The sequence below is a fragment of the Amphiprion ocellaris genome, chromosome 13, assembly GCF_022539595.1.
Source record: "Amphiprion ocellaris isolate individual 3 ecotype Okinawa chromosome 13, ASM2253959v1, whole genome shotgun sequence".
Taxonomy (NCBI): Eukaryota; Metazoa; Chordata; class Actinopteri; family Pomacentridae; genus Amphiprion; species Amphiprion ocellaris.
This window is the reverse complement of record NC_072778.1, coordinates 18,722,625-18,746,514: the sequence shown is the minus strand read 5'-3', so window position 1 is coordinate 18,746,514 and position 23,890 is coordinate 18,722,625. Positions and strand designations below refer to the sequence as shown.

General features: G+C 41.5%; 1 protein-coding gene across 1 annotated transcript in view; it reads right to left on the bottom strand.

The window, feature by feature from the left end:
* The window catches only part of LOC129350412 (protein diaphanous homolog 1), a 37,172-nt gene extending 33,671 nt beyond the window's left edge, over positions 1 to 3,501 (bottom strand). Inside the window, exons 1-3 of the mRNA XM_055016888.1 lie at positions 3,437 to 3,501; positions 3,304 to 3,370; positions 3,088 to 3,175 (exon numbers count right to left, since the gene is read on the bottom strand). Of these exons, the coding sequence (XP_054872863.1) occupies positions 3,088 to 3,175; positions 3,304 to 3,370; positions 3,437 to 3,501 (220 nt within the window). The remainder of the gene's footprint in view (positions 1 to 3,087; positions 3,176 to 3,303; positions 3,371 to 3,436) is intronic.
* Positions 3,502 to 23,890: the final 20,389 nt, after the last annotated feature.

Sequence of the window (23,890 nt, the reverse complement as noted above, 5' to 3'; positions counted from 1 at the left end):
CAACAATGATTAAGGCAAAGAGATGCATCTAAACACAATCTGGTGTGCTACAGAAAGTGGTTTGAACTTTTTGAAATGAAAGATTTTTTAAAAATTATCAAATATTTGTAAAAGATCCTTTTTCATTTTGTCAGGGAGAATTATTGACTTATTATTGATTGTAGACTGTAGGAAAAATATTAACATAAAAATCTAAACTGAATGACATGTGTAACACAATAAAGTGTGGGTGTGGACACTCTCTGAATCCAAAAATCCAAAGCTCAACATTGAACTGGAATTTAGTGTATTTTATTTAAAGCAATGAATAATTTAAAAAAACACTGAGAATATTGGTCTTGTGATTCACACTGCTGAGAGTGCAGTGAACACTTCTTTGCATTTGTGTATGTGTGAACCTTTCTCTTTGTTGCACACACTTTGGGAAAACTACTGCAGGTTTTGAAATACATCAAAAACACCGGATCATAGTCAAACTAAGTAGCTAGAGGGGGATGACAACCATGATCTGGCAACCTGCACCTCTGCGTGGGAACCTGGGGAAAAACCTATTTCATCAAAGATACACTGGGGTGCTCCAGGGTTTCCAGTGTGTGAAATCAGTTTTAACCCTTCCCCAAAAGAGAAAAAAGAGCCCCCCCACCTAAATCAACTGAACAAGAGAAATAGATATTTAAACAGAGAGATAGGCATGCAAATCCTCTCTTGAACATCTGTCTGCTGGCCTCTCTCAGGAATAAGCTGTAGTTTGGGCTAGACAAAAGGACACACATGCATGCACACAAACACACAAACAAGAATAAAAATTTCACAAACAGACACACCTAATCCCTCCATGTGCTTAGAGAAGCCATCAGGGGACATGTTGCCAATCAGACAGCTATGTGAGGCTGGGCAAATGAAAACAATCAAGAAATAACACAGAATATCGCTCACAGACTGGCATGTGTTTGTGTGAGTGTTTATGGGCATGACCGTCTGCTTGACAAAGTTCAGAGACTCATACACATAGCCAGAGGCTGGCATCTGTGCTCACCAAGTGTGTTCCTTGGAGGGACTATGTGTGTACTGATTTTCTGGGTCTTCTACAACTAAAAACGATCGATGGCAAGGTTGGCAAATACAGAAAAAGAACCAGTGTTTAATGATTCACCATACATCTTATTACTTTGGATCAAAGCCTTTGCCAAATGTAGTGTAAGGATTATCTTCTGCATTGCAGGGTGTCTACAGGATGAGCTCAATGTGATTTGTTTTCTGTTATTATTTAGAACAATAGTGTCTCCAGTCTCTACAATGGTACTACTGAGTGCAATGTGATGCTTTAACAAAATATTAGCCAAAACTCTGACAATAGGACACAAATTGTAAGATGACACTTTGGTTGAATTCCTGGGTGTACTGGTGCATATTGTATTGTCTTGTTTTGTTCGTTAATTTTAAATTTTTGTCCAATACTTGCTCATGATAGTACAGCTCTTTAACGGCAGCAATAAAACCTCTGTGGATTTATTCCTCACTTTCGTCATCACATCATTGGAATTACTAGACACCCTGGTTAAAGGTGCTCTTAGCTTTGTACATACAGTAAAATGCCAGAGGACAGTGAAACCTGCCGGTGAACTCGTGCATCTCTGCCAACACGGACATGGCACACTGTTGCTGGGAATATTTCTAACATGTGTTCACTGAGCAACAAACTGGATGAACTTCAGCTGCTGGTGGGGAAAAACAGACTTCTCTTCATAAGCTGTGTTGTACTTCATGGAAACTTGGTTGTGAGGATTGATATCAGACTCTGCACTGCATGTGGCAGGTTTCCATCTCTACAGAGCAGATCACCACATGGAACTCTCAGGCAAGATGAAAGGTGGAGAAATCTGTTTTTACATTAAGAGTGGCTTGTGCAATGATGTGACAGTAGTTCTACAGCACTCTTCCCTCATCTGGCTCTTTCTTCATAAAGCTCTCTACTCCTACTGTGAGTTTATCTCATTCATACTAGTCAGCATTTACATACTACATTCAAGCTAACAGGCAGAAGGCGAAGTACATACCCACTGGCCAGATCCTGCATGTAAAGTGCATTAACCCCAGACTCCCAGTTACTGTCTTCTGCAACTTTCCCAAAGGTAATCTGGAATTTGTTAAATGCAAGACTAGAGAGGAGAACATAACTACAATAAGCAGTGTCTATCAAGCTCTCTAAACCCGTTGTGAAAACGTCAAAGTAATAGATCAGTGAGGTTGTGGAGGACCTGCAGGCATGCTTGGACTGTACTGACTGGGATGTATTCTGCTACCAACAGTCTGGATGAGCACACAGAGGCTGTGGTGATATACATCAGCTTCTGTAAAGTCTGCTGTAAACCATTAAGGTGAGTTACAACAACAAACCCTGGTTCACAGCCAAATTCAGACGGCTAAAATTGGACAAGGAAGGAGCATTCAGGAGTGGAACAGAAACAGGTTTTGCAGAGTCAAGGTACAGGTTTAGTAATATGATGAGAGAGGTTAAACATCTGTACTATGAGAAACTACAACAGCAGTTCTCAGCCATGACTCTGCTTTTGTCTGGAAAGCGGTCAGGCAGACCACAAACCACAAGCCAATATTCCCCCACATTAATAGTGAATCGTGCCTAGCCAACAGCATAAATGAGTTTTCCTGTCACTTTTAAAGACAATGAGACAATCCTGACACCATCCGCTGTGACCCCATCCTTCAGCTCAAGCCCACCAGCTCTACCACAACAGGGGCATGGGCCTTTCCCCAGCTGTCCACTTTAGAGGCTCTCGCCTCCTCCACTACAGAGACGACTCTCTCCATCATGAAAACAGATACTAATGCTCATCAAGAAACAAAGGCCCTGCAGACCTACCAGGCAAGACTGTTTCTCCCTCCTCCCTGAAGTACTGTGCTGGTCAGCTGTCTCCAGTGTTAACAGACAACTTGCATTTTGTCTACAGAACCAACAGGTCCTTAGACAATACAGTAAACACGATCCTCCACTTCATTCTCACAGTACACAGTGCATCTGTACTCCTCAGGAGACTATGCCAGGATTCTATTTGTGGGTTTTAGTACTTTCAATACTATCATCCAGGTCCTGTTGCAGGAAAAGCTCTCCCAGCTGAGTGTGCCTGACATCACTTGTAGGTGGATCACACACGTCCTGTGAGACAGGAGGCAGCACATCAAGCTGGGAAAAGATGTCTCTGACTTTCAGACCATCGGCTCTGGTTCACCTCAAGGATTTTTTTTTTCTCGTCTATTCTTCTCCCTCTACACCAACAGCTGTACTTCTAGGCACCAGTCTGCCAACCTCCTGATGTTTGCAGATGTCACCACCTTCACTGAGCTCATCCGCCTACAGGTGGGAAATGACAGTGACGGTTGAGATGTCTGCAGATTTCACAAAGATCCCAGCTCCCACCTGCTCTCATCATCTAGTGTGACTCTACAGTCGACAGTCGAGTCCTCACGCTTCCTGGGAACCATCATTACCAGGAACTCAAGTGGGAGCTGAACATCAGCTACATAACCAAAAAAGCACAACAGAGGATATACTTCCCGCAGTAGTCGAGAAAGTTCATTTTTTATAGACAATGATGGTGCGCCTCTACACCTAAAACAGAGAGTTCATACTCACCGTCTACATCACCATCTGGAAAGTTGCTGTCATGGCCGAGTACAAAATTGAAGACTGCAGCGTGTCATTTGTTCTGCTGAGAAGGTGACTGGCTGCAATCCGCCATCTCTCCAGGACCCTGATGCAGGCCTCCCATGTTAAACACTCCTTGCAGGAGGCTACGGTGCATCTTGACCAAAACTTAACACCACAACAACAGTTTCTTGCAGTTTACAGCTGAGCTGCAAATTTCAGTGTTCATCAACACTGCACATTACATTTACAAAGTCTTCACATCTATTTCATTTTTTTGGACTACTATCCTTGCACACTGCACATATCCTTATATTTTATTCTATGAACATCTGTACATTCAATGGTTCATATTTTTGCACAACCTGCAGAGCTCCTTCATTTTAAAACTGATCTATTTTATACGTTCATGACATATTGTACATATCATTTTCCATTATAAAAGTTTCTTGACTTGAAGTACTTGTTTTAACTACATATTCTATATAATCTCACATTTATTGAAGAAATTAACAGTTTATTTTCCATGTGTAAACTTACTTGGCAATAAAGATATGACTGGTTCTGATTCTGCAAAATAACAGGATTTACCTAAGGTGTGGTGGGATGTAAATAAAATCCTCCCCAATATATTGTAATAACAGACGGTGTACTTTTTTCTTCATTCTACCTGTTGTTTATACAGTGGACTTGTGGCCTAGCATGCGTGCATGTCTAGCAAGCTATCGCTCCTCTCTCCGCCTTGTCTCTTCTCACGGCTCAGTGAGTGTGTCAGTCTGCATTGGCCCTCTTTCAGAAGCTACTGAGAGATGGCAGCACCATTAAAATTTAACCCACTATCTCACCACTCACCACGCACTGACAAGAGAGGGAGAGAGAATGGCAGAGATAGTCAGGCAGGCATACCAGGATATACAGGAATGTATCTAACCACAGATATGCACACACACAACTGCACACACATCCATTCCCAAGGAGTCAGTCAGATGTGATAGCGAAAGATGGGGAGCGATGGAGCGAAAGATCCTATACAGATGGAAAGTAAAGAATAAGATGGAACAGATTACCGCTCGAAAACCACACACATACACACACACGTGATGCACAGACAGTTATGGAAATGAGTGGCATCAATTCAGCAGGGGAAATGGAGAATGTGTTTGGGCCTTACGTCCTACCGCTCTACACTATCCCTCTCTCTAAATCCACATTTCCACACTTTCTATTACTTTCTCCCTCATCAGCTCTGGCTGCTCACTCCTTCACAAGTAATCCTTCTTTTGTTTTTCCCCCTTCTCCTTTCTAAATCTATCACTCTGTACAATATTCTTTGACACATAGCTTTTTCATTTTTTGCCCTCTCTCTCTCCATCTCTAGTTTTTGTATCACTCCCCCTCTCTCATTCTGTTCCTGTTCTTTTCTGCCCCAGCGGAGTGTGGGATAGCAGGCAGTGCTGGGAGGCCTATGGTCTCTTAATTAAGAAGCAAGGCGGAACGAGGCCACAGTTAACAAGGGCGCGCACACACACACACAGACGTTTGCATTGCCTTGTTGGTAAGAACATCCATTGTCCACAGGCCCCAGCACCATAGTTACCTATCCACCTGTGAACCTGTACCATCTGACACTGGTCTAAATCTGATTCAAAACTTAACCATAAATCTAAGTCCTTACTCCTTGAAAAACAAACTGAGAAATAGCAAATACCTAACTTTGCGAGACTGTCCTCACTCAGAAGGTCTTCATTTCAAATTCTGCCTGACAAAGACAGAAGTGCAAGAAATAACACCCGTAAACACGCATTCAGTACATACTCACAAAGAAAGAGAGCAGTCGACACTGTTAAAAACCACAGTGTTCAAGTTTCACACACACTCACAAAATTTCTTCTTCTTTCACACATCACAACATCTAATCAGAGGATGAGGACCTGGGTTGAAATCTGCAGGGCTAGAACTCAATCAGCCAGCGCAATCAGGCACAGGACGCAAACACACACACGGTTACCCACAATCTTTCACACACATGCACACGGACCCACACACACACACTGACAATTACACACACGGATGACACACTCATAATAAGCCTTGTGCTGACGGACGAGAGGAAGGCCATGATATTATTCAGTCTACCTCATCACCACTGTAACCAACACACATACACACACACACACACAGAGGAGGCGGGATGGAAGTAGCTATTTTGAGAGCGCGTGCGTCTGTTCTCTGCGAAGGTGACTTTGGGCTGGCTGGAGTGGTAATTGGGTACACATACCAATGGCTTTTTCTTCCTCTTCCCCACGTTCGCTTCAAACTCTCTCTTTTGCCCCCCTCCTTCCCTCCCACTATGCTCCCACTCTTTCCCTCAGTGCAGCCCCTGAACGTGATTACATTTCCGACATGAGTGAGGGGTGAAGAGAGAGCACTGGAATGAAGAAAAAGTGAGACAGACACATGATTGACTTGAAAAACAAAGAGAGGGTAGAATACATCTCTTGCGCTAGATGGGATAAAAAAAAACGAAATACGTAGATGCAACGTACATACATTAGCATTTGCCACCTGCACACAAAAATGCACACACATATATACATATATATCATTTACTCAACAGGGGAGCGAGGCAAAGCGGAGGAAAAATACACGAAATGTCACTCAGACTGTCACCCTGATCTTTTCTGTTAAGACGCACGCAGACACAAACACAGTGCAATGGCCATCTCATTTCCTCAGACAAGTGACATTTTCTCTCTCTCCTTTTGCACTCCATCACTGTGGTGATAAAATTAGCATTCCTTTCCTTCCTCCGCTTCTCCCTCCCTCGATGCCTGGACAAGAGGTGAGGACCACAGGGACAGAAGAAAGGAGAGAAAGAGAAACAATAAGAAAGATGGGAACAAAAGAAGAGATTAAGAGAAAGAGGAAAACGCCAGAGAGAGATACGAAGACAACAAACGAAAAGAGAGCAGAGAGTGACAGGCAGAGAAAGAAAGAGGACAGTAAGACAAAGACGGCAAAATACAACGGGAGTGGAGAGAGAGAGAAAAAGAAAAATACATCTAGTGGACAGGATGCAGACTTGTGGAGAGTAAATGAGGGGGGGAAATATACCCTCAAGGGATTCATATCACCATGACAACCCTCTCCTTTCTCCTTTGCTGTCCAGTTGCATGATGAACTCAGGCTACTTTAGTGGACCTCAGCACGGACAAAATATCTGCTTACTTTCACAACACGACAATCAATCTGAGGTGAAATAATTGGCGGCAACAAGTTCCAACGTACTTTGAAAGAATTAATTTCCAATTACATTACATGTGTGCTTTGAAGGTACAGCAAGGTTCACAATGTTCACAAGGTAACACCAGGACAATTATGGTGTAGTTTACTTTGTTCACTCTGTGTAAGCACACTCATTGTCGTGCATGTCGGCAGGTGCACAAACCCACGTGTGTGCATGTTTCTACAGGGAGAGTGTGGAGGGCCCACAGAGTATAATTAAAAGCCAGAGACACAGAGTCCTTGGGAGCGACTGCAGCAAGAACTTTATGGGGAGAATGAAAAAAAGAGGGAGAGAGGGAGACAGCAAAAAAATAAAAAGAAAACTGACCTTTAAAAATGGAGTGAGACAGAGCAACGGTGAGAGATGAGAGAGGTGTAATGGAAGATGGGATAGTGAGAGATAGACTGAATTATATTATGCTGAATTGAATGCGGCAAAGAAATAACGAAAAAGTGAGAGAAAGAGCAAGAAAGGGAAACATTATTGGACTGAGATGTTTGTGGGGGAGGGCCAGAGGGAGGGACACAGGAGGAGAGAGACAAAGAGAGGGAGCAGACCCAAGTGGGAGAGAAGGAGAGGGAACGAGAGAATTCTAATCAGAAATCTGAAGAACAAAATAATAAGGCTGCCTGACAGCAAATGTCAGCCCAGGGAGGGAAGCAGACGGAGGGAGCAAGAGAGAGTAAGACAGAGAGGCAGAAAGAGGAAGAAGGGAACAGGGAGAAGAGAAAAAGAAACATTCAGAATGAGACAGGTGGGGTTAGAGTGATGGAGACACATCCCCATCACTGCTCCCTCCACAAGGAAGGAATACAATCTTTCTGATGCTAAGAAGCAACACATCGCCAGGAAAGATATTCCCCATCTCCCACTGGAGGGAAACAGATCTGCCAGGTCAGGCGGGTGAATCCTCATATGAGAGTGTATACGTGTGTGCGTATATTTGTGTGCTTCTACACTAACACATTCACTGCCTGGCTGCAAAATGTTGTCCTTGAGCCAACCTTGACTGCTGTTTCACTTGGTATTAGCTAAGCTCTGCTTTAACTCAAATCAAAAGCCATCTCTTCCCCTCATTGATGTTACTTCATCATGACTTGATAGGGAGACAGAATTCTCTTGTAGCTTTCCACTTAAGCTGTTCAGTACTATTACATCTTCTATTTCACAGATACACAGCAAAACAGAAGACGGCTCATATATGTAACCAATAGCCCCAGTACAAGACAACTGTACATTTATAAAACATCAGACAATTTAAGACATTTCACAAATCTCAAAATATCAATGACTACATACAGTTCATAGATTCTCTTTATTATATATAACTAGTTGTTGCCATGAGCCAATTAGTTTTAAGATCTAGAACTATACTGTCAACTCAACTCATGTTTTGACAGCCAAATAAATGCCTTTCCTTCATGAGGTTCACAGACAACTGATTTTATGGCAATGCATGTGTTAGATTGGAATTCGATGGAATTTAAAGTGGTTTAAGAAGAAAGATTAACAGAGGAGTTAATTTTCATACTCACTAAAGTAACACTTACTAAATTAAAAGGCTAGAAAAATATGTATGATAAACTTAAAACAACGTATACAGATAATGCTAACATAGGATGCCAGCAAGAGCATGTAGATTATAAACACGTCTGAGTGTAGCTGTAATTCTGTCTCTGCTTCTCAGCACCTACTTCCTGAACATACGACATGAAAGGGCCACGAGAGTAATGGAGAGAATTAAACTATTCATCAATTGACTTAAAACGATTTACTTAAAACAAATTGAACATGAGCAGCAACAACTGGAATTGGACAAAGCTAGCAATGATCAATGCTGGAAAAGTGTTTTAGTGTAACTGTATAAATTAGTTGTTTACTGTTCATTTAACCAGGAAGTCCCCTGAGATTAAGATCTCTGTTTCAAAGGAGACCTAGCCGAGAAGGCCTGCTATTATAAAGTTACAAAAAATCATGAACTCCATCCTATAAACTAAATTCTGTACTTAAAATGACTCAACTTTGGCTACAGACTTTAAAATTTAAACACTCAACAGTGTCAAGAAGCCAGGCCAAAGCCTGTAGTGAATTAGATAATATATGCATTCTGTCAGGGTGGACACAAGCGATGTGAATCTTAAAAGGAAATCAAACTTTAATGAGTTAAACAGTGCCTTTAAGTTAACCTAAGGTCAGTAGGGGAGAGACAGAGTTATCTGAGTAAAAATCACAGATTTCACTGCAGTCAGATGTTGTACAGCTTTGAGTTTCACTTTGGCAAACCAAAGTTACAGGTATAACCTCCACTGGATCGTTGTCCCAACAAAACAGAAACCTGGTCTGACGAAATGAGGTGGTGGCGGTCCATATAAAACTGAACCACAGTTAGGTTCCTCTTCTAGTGTAAACACATTTTTTGCATAGTTTTGTCAATTGGAATAACTATAGGATGTTGCTGCAGACTACTGTAAGAAACATCCATTCATCCATTATCTATACACTGCTTAATCCTCATTAGGGTTGTAGGGGGACTGGAGTGTATCCCAGCTAACTCAGGGAAAAGGCAGGGGACACAAAGGATAGGTCTATTGTAAGAACCAGAAAAAAGAAAAAATTAACCGCAGTAGGACATGGGGAGAAGAGGAGGCCAAGTTTTTAATTGCAATATGGCAACGTTATAAAAATGACTGGACAGAAGTTTATTGAATTGCTTAAAGTTTTTAGGTAATTTTGGAGAAGATGTGAGGGAGAGTATATGAGCGGACAGGAGAGCAAATATCCACTAGTTGGTGGATAATGATCCATAGTCAGACTATTCTAGTTCAAGTTTTAAGCTTGGATGTAAAGAAGCTTGTCCCGCCAGACTACAAAGTAAAAATGAGCTTAATTTGCTTAAGTTCAGATCTGTCAATAAATTTACTAGCTGTCATCATCCAGTCGTCATTAGCAATTATATACATCTGCTTTTTAAACATCATTATAAACTATTACAATTTATGTGACTAATTAAAATGACAGATATTCATGCAGACATTGCATGCCATTGCATCACCATTAGAAATTGAAATGTCTGAATTACCATAGCATTCAATCTCCCTTGTAACGATGTCGACATTTTATAAAACCGACTAAGATTAAACATTAAGAACATTACAGATGAGGAGCACCTACATATTTTAATCCTAACATCACCGGAGCGTACATGAACAGATTTGGATTAAGGAAGAGTATTGCAAATTTCAACTAGGATTGGAAATCTTCACAATTATCTAAGCTTCCCCTGGGATAATAGAAGACATTTTTCCTGAGCTGCATTCTCTGTAAGAAGGTCAAAAAGAGATAGAGGCTATCAACCACTTAAAAATCTGTCCCTGCATTTCCCCATGAACCACAGTTTCACCATCACACCTCAACTGTCTTCCACAGTAAGGACATCTTCCCAATCACTTGTTCCCCTATTCTCTCCCACCCCTCATCGCTCTCTCGCTACACCCAATGAATAATGGCGGGAGCACAGGATAGTGGCAGAGAGCTATAAAAGTGTAATTTGCTCCATTTTCCTCAGGAAACCAAATTCACTTTCTGTCCTGTGTTACAATCTGTTAACATTCAGATGGCCAGCATTGCAGACAGCGCATTACCAGCCTACACTCGCTACTAATGACCCTCAAACAGAGGGCACACATACACATACACACAAACAAGGAGAGTAAGGACACTTGAGCAATGATTGTAAAAATAAAATGTAGAAAGTATATATGGGTACACTTGCATGTGGACACACAAACACACAAATACTCTTATTCTGGCTGTAATGGACTGAGAAAGGCCAATATTGGAAGGGGAGAAAGAGGATTCTACAGATAACAGGTAAATGGGATGAAAGTGTGGAGGCAAAGTTTGCTTCTCTGAGTTAAATTAAATAACTTTATTATTTAATTCCTGTTACTAAAAAAAAAAGCCATCTCAGCTGCCCCATAAGCCTTTCTACTCCTTTTAACTGTATCTCCTCTAATGCTCAGTAAGTCTTGTTCACATGTTTTCTCTAGCTTTTCCTTCCGTTCTTTCTTCCCTTCTGAATAAATCTCCCAAACTCTGTTCCCCTATTTGGTCTCTTTGTGTCCTTGTGCACTTCTTCCATGACTGTCTCTCTCCTTCCCTCACTTGTTCGCCAATTCTCTCCCACACTCTCATCATCCCACCCTCACAGCAATCCTTTCTCTTTTTCTCTATCCCTTATCCTCCATTTCCACCACTCCTCTCTGAGGGAGCTAATAGCCTCCTCCTTTGTTCTTGGAGAACAGCGGGGAACAATGGCGGAGTGGGGCTTGTCGTTGTGGCAACAGGCATGAGACAAGAGAGAGAGGGAGGGAGACAAAGAAGAAAGGCAGAGAGAGAAAGAGCAAGCACAGAGGGGATGCTGGTTGTTAGCCGGGCGGCAGGGAAGCGAACGCTGGCTAATTACACTCGTTTCTATGCACACTGCAATTAAACCCTGATGCACACACATACACCGTCCGCGCTCAGAATATCCACCACCAGCCACACACACACGCACATGCACACACACATGCACACACACATGCACACACTTGCTCTGCAACATCAGAGAGAAAGTGCAAGCAAGAGAGGAGGTGGCAGAGGCAGAAAGGGGGAGGCTGGGAAGGGAAAAAAGAAATGACAAGAAAAGACTGAGGCTATTTTAAATCAATGCTACTGTTCTCTCAAGCAGCACAGTAAAAGTTCATTAAACTCCTAGTTCAAATACAATCAGCTTCACCAACTATTTAAATGCTGTAAGTTGACATTAAGGTATGAGGTGGCTCAGTGACCTCAACACACCCGCACATACCCCACCTTAATCTCATACTCAAACATCACATACCAACTCCTCTCTTTTATCAGTTGCACTCCTCCCACTGTGCATCTGCCATCAATTCATCTGTAACAATCTAATCGGCTCATCTAGTTCCATCTCTCCACAGGATGATCTTCATCTCTCCAGAGATGAAGAGGTTTAACTTCACACAAATTAACAAAGAGGGAATAGTGGAGGGAGTGACAAAAATGTGAGAAAGACAGAGTGAGAGAGATTGAAATAGGGAGACTTGCATCCAGGTCATACCACCCTGTAGGGTAGAACTTATCCCATGTCTCATAAACACCCATTTCCAACCTCCTTCATCCTTATATCCAAGCCCTAACACGCTTTTAATGCAGGTCTCAGAGAAACATGTGTTCCACACTGTCTGCCTGTCTGTTTCATTATTCATGCAGTTTAATGCTTGCCCAAAGTGTGTGCATGTATGCATTAGCGTTGGAAGAGTGCTGAAAGTTCATGTTAAAGAGCAGGAACGTGCCACTACATCTCTAAAAACCAGCTGATATGTTGGTCACATTGAGCTTTCAGTGTTAACAGCAAAAAAGCAGGCGAAGAATGTGCATGTGTGTGCCCACACGCATACCAATATGCACACAAAAAGCACAACTTTATACAGCAGCAAGAACGCACACACAAATGCATGCTGCCAATGAGGCAGATGAGGAGTGAAAGGAGTCACATTAAACAGCCAGACTTGTCCTGTTTCGCTTTCATAGCCCCAGTCCATTTTCATAATGCATTAAAACCACCACTGAGAAGAGAGGAGAGGAAAAAGATGAGGGGGGGGAGAGGGGTGTAGAGGGATGGAGACAGAGAGAGTATTGGAAAAGAAGGGGGACAGGAAGCATTCTCAAAGTAATCTAAAGCTGGTGGATGTATGGGTGTGTGAGGAAACAAGATATGGATGAAGGGAGTGGAGGAGCAAGAAACGAGAGCTCGTCTCAGACGCAAGATATGGGAATAGAAAGTGTCTGATAGAGGCACAGACAGATTAGGGAGGTGGATAAAAGAAGATGGGATGCACTGATAAAACAAGTAAGGATGACAGCAAGAGATGGGGAGGATGATTTAGGCACAAACTTTGATTGTGTGTCTTACAAATTCATGTGGGTTTCTTTATATATGCATATATGTTTGCAGTGCTCTATGTTGTGTGTGTCCTGTGAGTGTGTGTGTGTGTGTGTGTGTGTGTGTGTGTGTGTGTGTGTGTGTGTGTGTGTGTGTGTGTGTGTGTGCATATGTGGTTATACAGTGGCAAGGGGCAGAAGGTTCTCTGTTTCAGCACCAGCAGGCTGATGAGAGTTTCGGGCCAAACAGCCTGGAGGCAAAGCTGGCCTTGTTACTCGCTTTTTTCCCCTCTCTCACACACACACAGACACACAACTACAAATTTAACCCAAACAGCTATGGTTACTGTTACAAGCTGAGCATTTTGAACATCGAACCTCAGATCACAACACTATGGCTTTATGAATAACTAATGTAAAAAAAAAAACATTCTAGTGAACTATATAATCAAAACAATTACTGCGCCAACTGATACCTAATATGTGTGTTTGCATGGTTTTGAGTGTTACAAATTCAGTGGATTATATTTTGATATCAATATTGAATCACATGATCCCTGTAGTGGAGAAGAAACTGCAGTGTTGCTTATCCAACTTATAATTAACACCCCATTCTACAGTTATGTGAGGCTTTCAGCCCATTGTGGATCCCCAAGTTGCACCACAGCTCAGTGTTTTAAACTGTAGGCAGCGATTCTGCCTTACAAATTCTGACAAGACAACTATATGTTATCTAGTCAGCACAGAGAATGGAGGGGACAAAGTAAATAAATGGCTGACATTGTCAGTCAAAGATGTGACAGGCTAAAATGAGCATATGTTTCTTTTTCAAATATGTCATCTTGGTGTAAAAAGCAAACAAATTTTAGGCACATGCACATCAGGTGGCCAGGATTGTGACCCAGATTATACTCCCATGTTACTCTGTGCATGCACACACATATGCAACTCCAGCAAAAGAATTTGATAAGTTGACAGCATATCAAGTTTGGTGTTGAGCTGGTTTCAAAAACCGTTTGATTCAGCACAGGATAAAATTCCATTTGCTAAGATCTGAAACTTCCTCGAGCTACATATTTCATCACAGCCAGCTCGATGCATGATTTTTTCCTCTTTAACAGAGTTAAACTGTTGTCATCAGTGAAACTATCATAAGAGTTAAGTGTGATGTGTTCATAACCTGGAAATTATTAGGGTTATATTTTTTCCTGACTACGTACACAGACAGTGTCAGACAAAGTTATTGTTGTACTACTTTCTAGTCTGCTTGGAGGAGACGTTCGATATATGCACAGTAAATGGGTGTTTATATATTCTGCACATGTGCACTATGAATCTAATGACAATGACCCATTTTTATTCAGCACATGTGCAGCACGAAAACTAAAACACCGGTCTCACTAAAATTAACTCAAATTATCTGTATTGTTTGACTCCAGTGTCTGATTTTCTGACAGCCTCTGTTATGCCATGCAAGTTGATTTTTGTCTAATATACCTTGCTGGAAAGAGCAGAAACAAATACATGGCTAGAGAAAACAAAACATTGAACAAAATGATAATACTAATAATAAACAAGAAAATGGATGGTGGCAATTCATCGTACACGCACTGCAGTAGGCTCAGCAGGAAGCATGAAATTGCAACTAATAACCTTCAATGAAATCTATAAGGGGAAACTAGAGCAAGTGACTGTTTGCTTGTTGATTGGGAAAGGAAGAGTTAAGGAACCAGTTGAACAGAGGCTGAGGCATCCAAAAGCCCATCTCCTCCCAGTCAATGGCGTGAAGGCTATCTCACACACACCTGACAGAGACAGAGTGCTGCCAATAGTGCCAGGGGGAACAAGTGAGATGGAAGGTGGCAGACAGCGAGAAAGAAACAGGGATGGAGGGAGCAGAAAGCAGCTAAAGAAACCAGACAAAGAAAGGGAGCATAAATCACAGCCATGAAAACATGAACGTAACGGATAATGGGGATCACAGTGGTTACAGCATGACAGATACTCAGTCTACTATTTCTTGTACAGATTCAAATGCATGTTCGTTATGAAAGAAACAGAGGGCAGAGATGGCGAGGCAGCGTTTTGTATTTCTGTGTTAAGACGGTTGATGACTGATAGAGGCACAGTGTTATAAAAGCACTAAGAGTGTTCCAGCAGCCACACACTAAAAATTTAATCAGGCATTAATAAAAACAATATCATTACTGTCTGCCTAAGGAAGTATCAACACACACCTCACTGATTCTGGCAGGCAGGCGCACAGAAAATTGCAGTCCAGGAAACACTCATGCAGACACAAACAACCTTATCGCTCATTGCATTTTCCCTGTTTCCTGCTCTTTTGTTATTGTCTTTCATCTATCAATCTATTTTTAAAATCATTGTGTAAAATTAAGCACAAACAGAGTATGGGAATACAAGTGCACACATTCACAAATAAGCAAGTAGATGGCTGGAGGAGGGAAAAAGCAGGAAGGCAGAAAGCATCGTGTCACAGACAAAGGTAAGCCACTCAACTCCTGTCTGAAAGCAGAGCTACTTCATACAGCAAAGAGGCTGAGACTTGAGTCAAGCAATTGTAAGTAGCGCGGCTCCCGAGTCACACTCTTCACCACAGAAATAAAGGAAAACTCTGAAAAATGGGAAGCCAGATACAAAATGGACATCCAGAGAGGCACACCTGAATGCTGAAGCCTTCTTGAAAGAGTAGCAGAGCTATAGAAATCTCTCTCATCTTTCTCTCTTTGACAAAGCTAGGCTAGAAGGATGAAAGCACTGAATGAAAGCCTACACAAGACCTTAAAAGACAGGATAATGGTGGCACAGAACACAGAAAGGAGTAGCTGAAAACAAGGGTGAGGAGAAGACTGAGAAAGTTATTTTATGGATGTTCCTAGAACACACAAAGTGAGGGAAGTTGAGGGGAATAGGAGTGTGAGGATGGATGAAGTGCAGGAGAGGGTAATAAGTAACAAGAGGGATAATAAGTAAGACAGTCAGAGAAGGAGGAAGAGAGGGTAGAGAGAAAGTGAAGAGAGAAAAACTGAATGAGAAAGTAATAAAGTAAAAAAAAAAAATTACTTTACTTTTCTTTCTTAGTTCTGAATAATCCATGCCCTATATACACACTCAGAGTAAAATATGTGTATATGTACCAGTGTGCACGGATGTGCATGGATCACGCACTGATAACATTACACTCCTTAATTCCTAATTAATCCTTCTAAACTGGATTATGGCGCAGAGCGTGACAAGCCCAGGATTCCACCCTTCGCCCTGATGACTTTTTGTGTGTGTGTGTGTGTGTGTGTGTCTGTATTTGTGTGTGTGTCTGCATGTCCGTGCAACATCACTTTGCTGCTTTTCAGCTTGAGGTCTCATAAGGCTGGCCTGTCCTCGGTTACATGATGTTGGGAAATGAAGCTGACAGTATCTGTTGTCCCCAGTGACACAAACCCACACATCCACATTTGAATTCACCCATTCACTTACACTGTTTCTCACACATATACAATGTGTCATGGAGACACACAAGCAAACACACATACTCATGGAGTCCCGAGACCACAGGTCTTGAAATGCTTATGAATTACTGTGGTGAGTGGCGACAACTCTTAGCAATACTTTACACATTTTAAGCAAGCACTCACAGGGGGGATATGTGCTTACTACATAACAGACACAGGACCCCTGACACACACACACTTGGTTTGAAAGCTGCTACACAAACTGTCCCATGCGATGTGTTCTGCATTACACTAAAGTCTGAACAAAAATCCAGAGCGCTCTAAAGACCGCAATACTAATGAATTCATTTTATGTCCTACTTAACTTTGGCGATGAGCTGAGAAGTGTGTTTTAAAGAAATATAGCTTCCATTTCTGTTAAGTCTTTTTCTTTTAAAGGAAAGACTTGAGTTTGATTTTAAAATACATCCTAGAAAATAGGGAATGTAGGTAGTTTCTGGGTTCCCAAGCTAAAGTAGTACTGATTGCAGCATGATTTTGGAATGTGTGAACTCTACACAGGAATATGAAATGATGTGACAACATGCCAAGACACATTCAATATAAACCACAGCATTGTAGCACAGCTTGAATCTGTCATGGGAACCTTTGGTCAGCCCCCTCTCTCCTGACACTTCCAACTTTCCCCTACTTCTGAATTTCAACATTTTTGTTGTAGTCCATGTAAAAGCAATTTAGGGATTGGTTTCTAAACACATCATATAGGTCAAAAAATAATTGCTGAAATAGTGAAAAGACTGAACTAAGCTGTAGTGAGTTGTAGTGATAGACTGTAAAACTGTTATTCTTAATATTTGTGCTCAGGATGTTTAGTTCAGCTCTTTCATCACAGCGCAAGTTATTACACATTAGTCAAGAACTGAATCTTCCCTGGATGCCAGAATTTTCAGAATGGCCCAGTCTCATTATTTAAATTTCCAAAGAAAGATGAGATGGAAAAAGTGGTGGATTGATTTTGTGAAGAGCTACAGTGACGGAGAGCTGAGGATCACCACTAACACGCACTCCTGCAGTGACTATTTTACACAAGGTAGCTTCACAAACTTTCATCGGAGAAAGACTGAATTAACAGATAATCTGCTACTAGCGCAAGGGACTGAACTGACCGTTTTCCTCCCCAGCCTTCATCCTCACATCCTGCCAACATCTGTCACCATCATTGGAATCAGATGCTCACCAATGAGTGAGTTCTAGTGAAAAATATTCTGCAACTACAGTTGGCATTTGGTATTTCATTAAGTATGGTTCATTTGTGCTTTTGTTAAAGCTGTCAATCAGTGCCTTCAGTGGACACCTGCCCAGAATTTCAGAGCAGATAATACTGGCTATTTTTTTTAAACTGGGTGATTTTCCAATTTAATTTAACATTTTTTTATTATTTCAAATTTAGCTTAGTTTTTAACAGTTTTCTGTTGTGTGATAAATACATTTTGTTTTCCATTACATTGACTTAAAAAGTAAAGTGTGCCTACAGTGACAGTAAAGGTAAAAGAGAAAAAAAGTGCAAATAATCTACAACAGCATATCTGGATAAACTGCGACACTGTTTCTGTGTATTGAAGTTATTTTAAAAAGTAGTGACCCACATTATAACCATTAGTTTGTTGTTTGATATGGAAACCAGCTACTCTGAGGATACTTCCACTTGCTGATAATGACTTATTCATATGCAATGATAAAGAAGAGTGAACGTAAGCACCCATTGTAGATGTTAGGGGTGGGATTAAATAAGTTTTAACTTCTTCCCACTCCCTTTTGAACATGTTGAAGTTTTTTGTTTTCCTCTCATTCTCCTTATATGAGAAGCATGATGGACTATTTTAGTTGTTTTTGTGAAGCATTCGTTGAATTTTATTAATTACATGTTCGAAATAAATTAAAAAATGAAATGTAATAGTGTATGGGGGGGGGGTTTGAGGTGATTTTAGCTGTAAGTTAAAAAAAAAAACCAAATAGCTACATTTAGATCGTAGTATAAGCGGGAGGGGCACACAGAGAGCACAGCCCTCTACCAAAGCCAATGCCTCAAATCACAATTTTAAAGAATGTAATCTGTGTCTGCAACAAAACGTGAGGTCTTCCTTCTTCCAATGGTCCAGCTCACCACCAAGTTTCATGGAAATCTGACCTGGAAGTTGTGCCATAATCCTGCTGACAGGCAGACAAACTGCACTAAAAACATACCTCAACACACGTCCAGCTTGACTCTGCCTTAACAGAGGAACGAATACTGTGTAACATGTTGTATAGCATGTTACTGTGTGTACAGTGTTAGGTTATCTGTGCTCATTAAATCATGCTGGCTACAGAGAAGATTTGGAGGGGCAGAAAGTGGAAGTACTGTGATGGATGGAGAGAGGTCACAAAGGGATAGATGGAGTGCGTTGGGGGGAATTAGCATGCTTTCATGCGTTCCACGCCTCAGTGGAGGACCACAGGGCTTGTTGATGCCTGTAAGTGCTATGCAGTATTAAGCAGACAATCTCTAAGGAGGCCCAGTGGCATAGTGTGTGCGTGGCGTGTTCGGACTGACCGCTAACTGTGTACAGTTAAGTACAGAGCAATAAATAACCTATTTGGAGAACAGACGGGAATGGAGAGATTTAGTGGAGAGCCAAACACTGTTAGAGAAGTGCAGCATTAAAATGCTTTCTATGAGATGCCCCACTCCACAGACTGAAAAAACAAAGACAAAGAAAGACGCAGAGTAAAAGAGACAAATTAAAGGCAGAGAAAGGTCTCTGCCCATCCTGTCTGTTGTCTCTTACTCTATACGGACAGAGAAAATAGTATGTAGGACACACAAGTTGATCAAGTTACCTTTTGTTAAGAGCAGCAGTGCCAACTGTCCTGCAGAGAACTCAGAGCAACTATCAACTAATACAGCAGCCAGCAAGGATTATGTTATTATGACTAACCTGAACGCCTGGACTCTCCACCCAGCCGTCTCATTTTACCTTTTCGCCCTCTCATGCATTCCCGGGTAACTTAACTCAGTTTCCTCGCTTCACCTCACCTCAATATTCATCTCCTCAATCACTGTAGTTGCTTCATGTCTCTTCACCTTTTGATCATTTGTCATTCCTTCATTCTCTCGCTCAGTGCTCTCTTCAATTGTACACAGATCACTCCTGTCTCCATTTCGTCCTTCTGCAAGACTCATTCATTCTGCATCTCTGTCTTTCACTCAACCCTCAATATAGCCATCCGTCTTCTCATCTACTGAACCAAGATTAGTCTCTATCCATCTGTATCTTTGACAATAATCTCTTTTAGTTTTTCTAAATAGTGCATGCAGGTTGCACATGTCAAATCAATGCTATAAAGTCTTGTATGGTTCAGTCTGGCCAACTTATTTGTTTCCCAGTTACAGAAACAGGGCTATACATGAAAAGTAGTTACCCAATCATGAGGAGATGTTTACTAAAGTTCATAAAAACTACCAATTATAATCACAGACTATAACTTGCAGTAATTTAACAGATTAGAAAGACCTTAATATTGAACCTTACAACAACAATAAATACTGGTCTCGACTTCTCAGAGCAGACCTGAGCTTCAGAATACAGATGTGAACCCTCTACCCTCCTCTGCCACTGTATGTTTTTTTTTCTCTCTCTTCCTGGCAAACAATGCAGTAGCCTTCATGTTTGTTTCCTTCAACTGGCTTCAATCAAGCAGCATACTTGTTATCATCAATCCAGCTCCCAAAAATGTGCACTTTCCCTCAGTGGCGGCAAGCTTTTATCTTTCTTGGGTTAGCCAACTACCATCGTGAGCCAAAAAAACAACTATGTTTTTACTAAGTTTCTTTCTTAAAAGCTCTAGTGTTGTATCAAGTGGTACCCACACTTTTCAGACTCTGGAATAAAGGGAAAGCAGCATGTTTGGAGCTTTAAACAGAAAGCTGTACAGTACTCACTACTCTTAAAACTTAACTTGGAATAATACCACATAATATAAAGAAATTTGATTGAAAAGACACCTGTCCTCAAACACAGTCTCCACAACTTTAATTTCTTTTAGAATTATTTCTAGGATCAGCTAATATTTGGTTGGTATTATTTTTGTGTTTATTATCATTAGTATTATTTGTAATTCTGTTATGGTCTTTTGCTCTTGCAGTATAAAACCAGTACATTCTTTTGGGCTAAAAACAAAGAAAACAGTGAGGAGGGAAAACTTCAGAGCAAAAATCGACATGAAGGTTTGAAAGCACGAACTCTCTTGGTTGTTCATAAACTTTCAAGAATATACTTAAAGAAACCTTCTTGGAGAGATCTTTAGAAGTCTCAAGCGTACCACTCCATTCACCCAAACAGACAGGAGTTGCTGCGGATGCCATGTGCATGCACAACGAGTCTTCAATGGTGCACTGTGCTCACTACACATCTACAATGTAACAGTTCTAGCAGATAAAACACTTTTAGGTACAATACATTCAACACAAAAGATGGAAGCAGCATGCATGCAAAATATGCAACTTGCATTAGTTATGGGTACTGTATGTGTCATGTACTGTAGCTTGTTATGGAAGGTATAATTTAATCTCAACTGGAATGTCTGTGCTACAAGACCTCCTTTGGATTATTTTTTTGCCATGACTGCACATTAAGGCTGGACTGTGTCCACACTGATATTTCAGATTCATGAAATATCAAAGAAACAGGCAGATTTGGGGTTAGGCAGGGATGATTTTGTCTCTGTAAATGAAAACAAGCTGAGAAAGACTAGAGAATTCAGTGGGGTTTTAGGCAATCTATAGGCTTTATTCAAGCTCAGGAAGAATTTTAGAGGTTTAGACTCCAAATTTGAGGCCCAGTCAGCTCTATAGACTTTCTGAAATTGTATAACTTCAAAGCCTACTCACTCAGATCAATACTTTAAGTCGTAACTCCATTCACACAATGACAAAATACTGAGCTGCTTTCTCTCTTTCTTTCTTTTACTGTTAGTCCCCAATGCCCTGCTACTATCACCCTGATTTGCCAGTCTCAGTTTCACCCTGCAGTTAATCTGCTGGGTGGAGTGATGAGCGCTTGGGGAACCAACGAGAGGAAGATGAAGGAGATGAAGCAAGAGGGGAATGAGAAGAGGGGGGAAGGGCATGGGGAGTGAGAGATGGCCATGCATTATTGAGCATACAGAGTAGAGTTTTTAGGGGATAAATGTGAAAGCATGTTTAGGGACAACCTTTTCCCTTCTGCCTCTCCCGCCTTCTCCCTTCCTTCAATCTTTGCCCTCTCTCCAACTCTCCTTTCCCCACGAGGACAGCCACATCTCTTATTCAGTTGGGAGGTTAAAAATTCAAAGCTAGGAACGAGGAGGTGGAGAGGAGAAGGAAAGAAAGTACCTGAAAATGGTCAAAATGAAGGAATGTCTTTAGGGAGTTTTCTCAAGCGCTAATCTAGAGAGCTTCTTGCTTTGATTAGACGTGCACATGTGTGGCGAGGGGTGAGTGGGTGGGGTGTTGGTTGTGGTGGGGTAGGAAGACGGGGGAGGTAGATGAATAGAGAAGGAGAAGGAGCAGGAGGGTGTAGACATACACTTTCATGCAGTACAGTGTAGGGTAGCACACAGCATGGTGAAAAATTAAGGTGCCTGCCGGGCGAAGCAGAACTTGCGTCTCACAGAACATGACACATGCAGATACTGAGTAATGGAGCAACGGCTTCAGCATGCAAATACACACAGATACAAACAGGCAGCCATGAACACAAAGACACAGGATCTGACCAACTATAAATGCACAAGTAACAAATACACAGACCTTAATTGTACTCACATAAACTACAGATATAAGTCAAAGTTTTTGACCTAAACAACCACGACATATAAAAATTTCGGTGAGCACACACCACCACATGATTATTGGTAGCAGATTAAGGTCAAAAAGTGGAGCATGGCCTAACTCACCAAGCCTTGTAAATACCATTGGTGTCTGGTGTAAATGCCACTGGGTTATCCATATTACACACAGCCTCAACAGTTAGAGTCTAAGGGCCATGTGCAGATGTGGCAGTAAAGGCTTACAAAAGAGCTTACATGCACCCTTGGCCGGGCACAAAGCACACAGTGACGCACACACATTTGTAAATGAACAAGATAATGTGTGCCTAAAGAAAGTGCACAAAGTTAAAATTGATAGTTTTAATATGTGTTGTTGTGTGAGACCCAGAGGACATGGTCAGAGCCATTAGCACAATAGTCTACTAGCCTAAACACAACTTAGTAACTCACTTGCTAGCTACCATCGAATCAGTAGCAGCTTAAAGCTACTGTTAAACAATTCGACAGAGACAGGAGATCCAAGCTTTAAAGGACACGTTCAAATGCCTCCATTGCTGTCATCTATCTTTCCTTTTCTCATTTTAAAGCTTTGTGTATTTTCACCCCAGACCACTCATTCGTCATTTTTCTCTTACCGTTCCTCATTCATTGTCTTTTTTCATAACAACCCCTTTATCGAGCAGAGATAAGAGAAGAGAGATGAGGAAATCAGGAGGGAGAAGAGGAAGACAAGAAATAGAAGGGAGATGGGGGTTAATGCCCCTATCTTGTCAACTCCATCTTTGAAGTTGTTGCTCTTTACCGCTCCATTTTTTTACGTATGCTATCAGTGACATCAAAGTGGGCTAAGTCTCCTGTGTGTGCGTGTGTGTCTGTGAAAGTGTGTGTGCATCACTGCCCTAAGGGATAGGTAGCTAATATTGCACAAAAAGTAAACAGAGAGGGAGTCGCTGCCGTTCAGCAGAGAAGGAAACCACAATCTGCATGTCGATTCTTTCTTCTCCTCACTTTATCGCTCCCTTTTCTTGTGATTAACATGCTTTCTAATCATAGATACAACCTCAGCATGACTTCCTTTCCTCCTCAACCCATCAATACCAAAATTAAGCACCTCTATCTTCACTTTGACACTACACACACACACACACACACACACACACACACACACACACACACACACACACACACACACACACACACACACACACACACACACACACACACACACACACACACACACACACACACACACACACACACACACACACACACACACACACACACACACACACACACACACACACACACACACACACACACATACAGGAAAAACAGAGGGGGAGGAAAAAATAAGAGTATGCTGCTGTGACCAAGAGGAGCAAAACACTAGAGAAGAGTGGGTGGATGGACTGTAGGAGTGCATACATATATGCCTTCATCCCCACATCCTGCCATATCTGTGCACATTTTTTTTCCTCTTGGCCTAGGTGAAAAGAGACAGAATTGAAAACACAGTGGATACTTAGCATCTGTAACAAGCTTTTGAGCTTATCAGCCAATCCCTCAATTAAGCACACACACTCACAGAGATCACAAACATATTACAAGTGCGCACACAAGCACACACATAGATTGGTTCTTACAGCCGTTGCTCAGCTGTCATATCAGTGG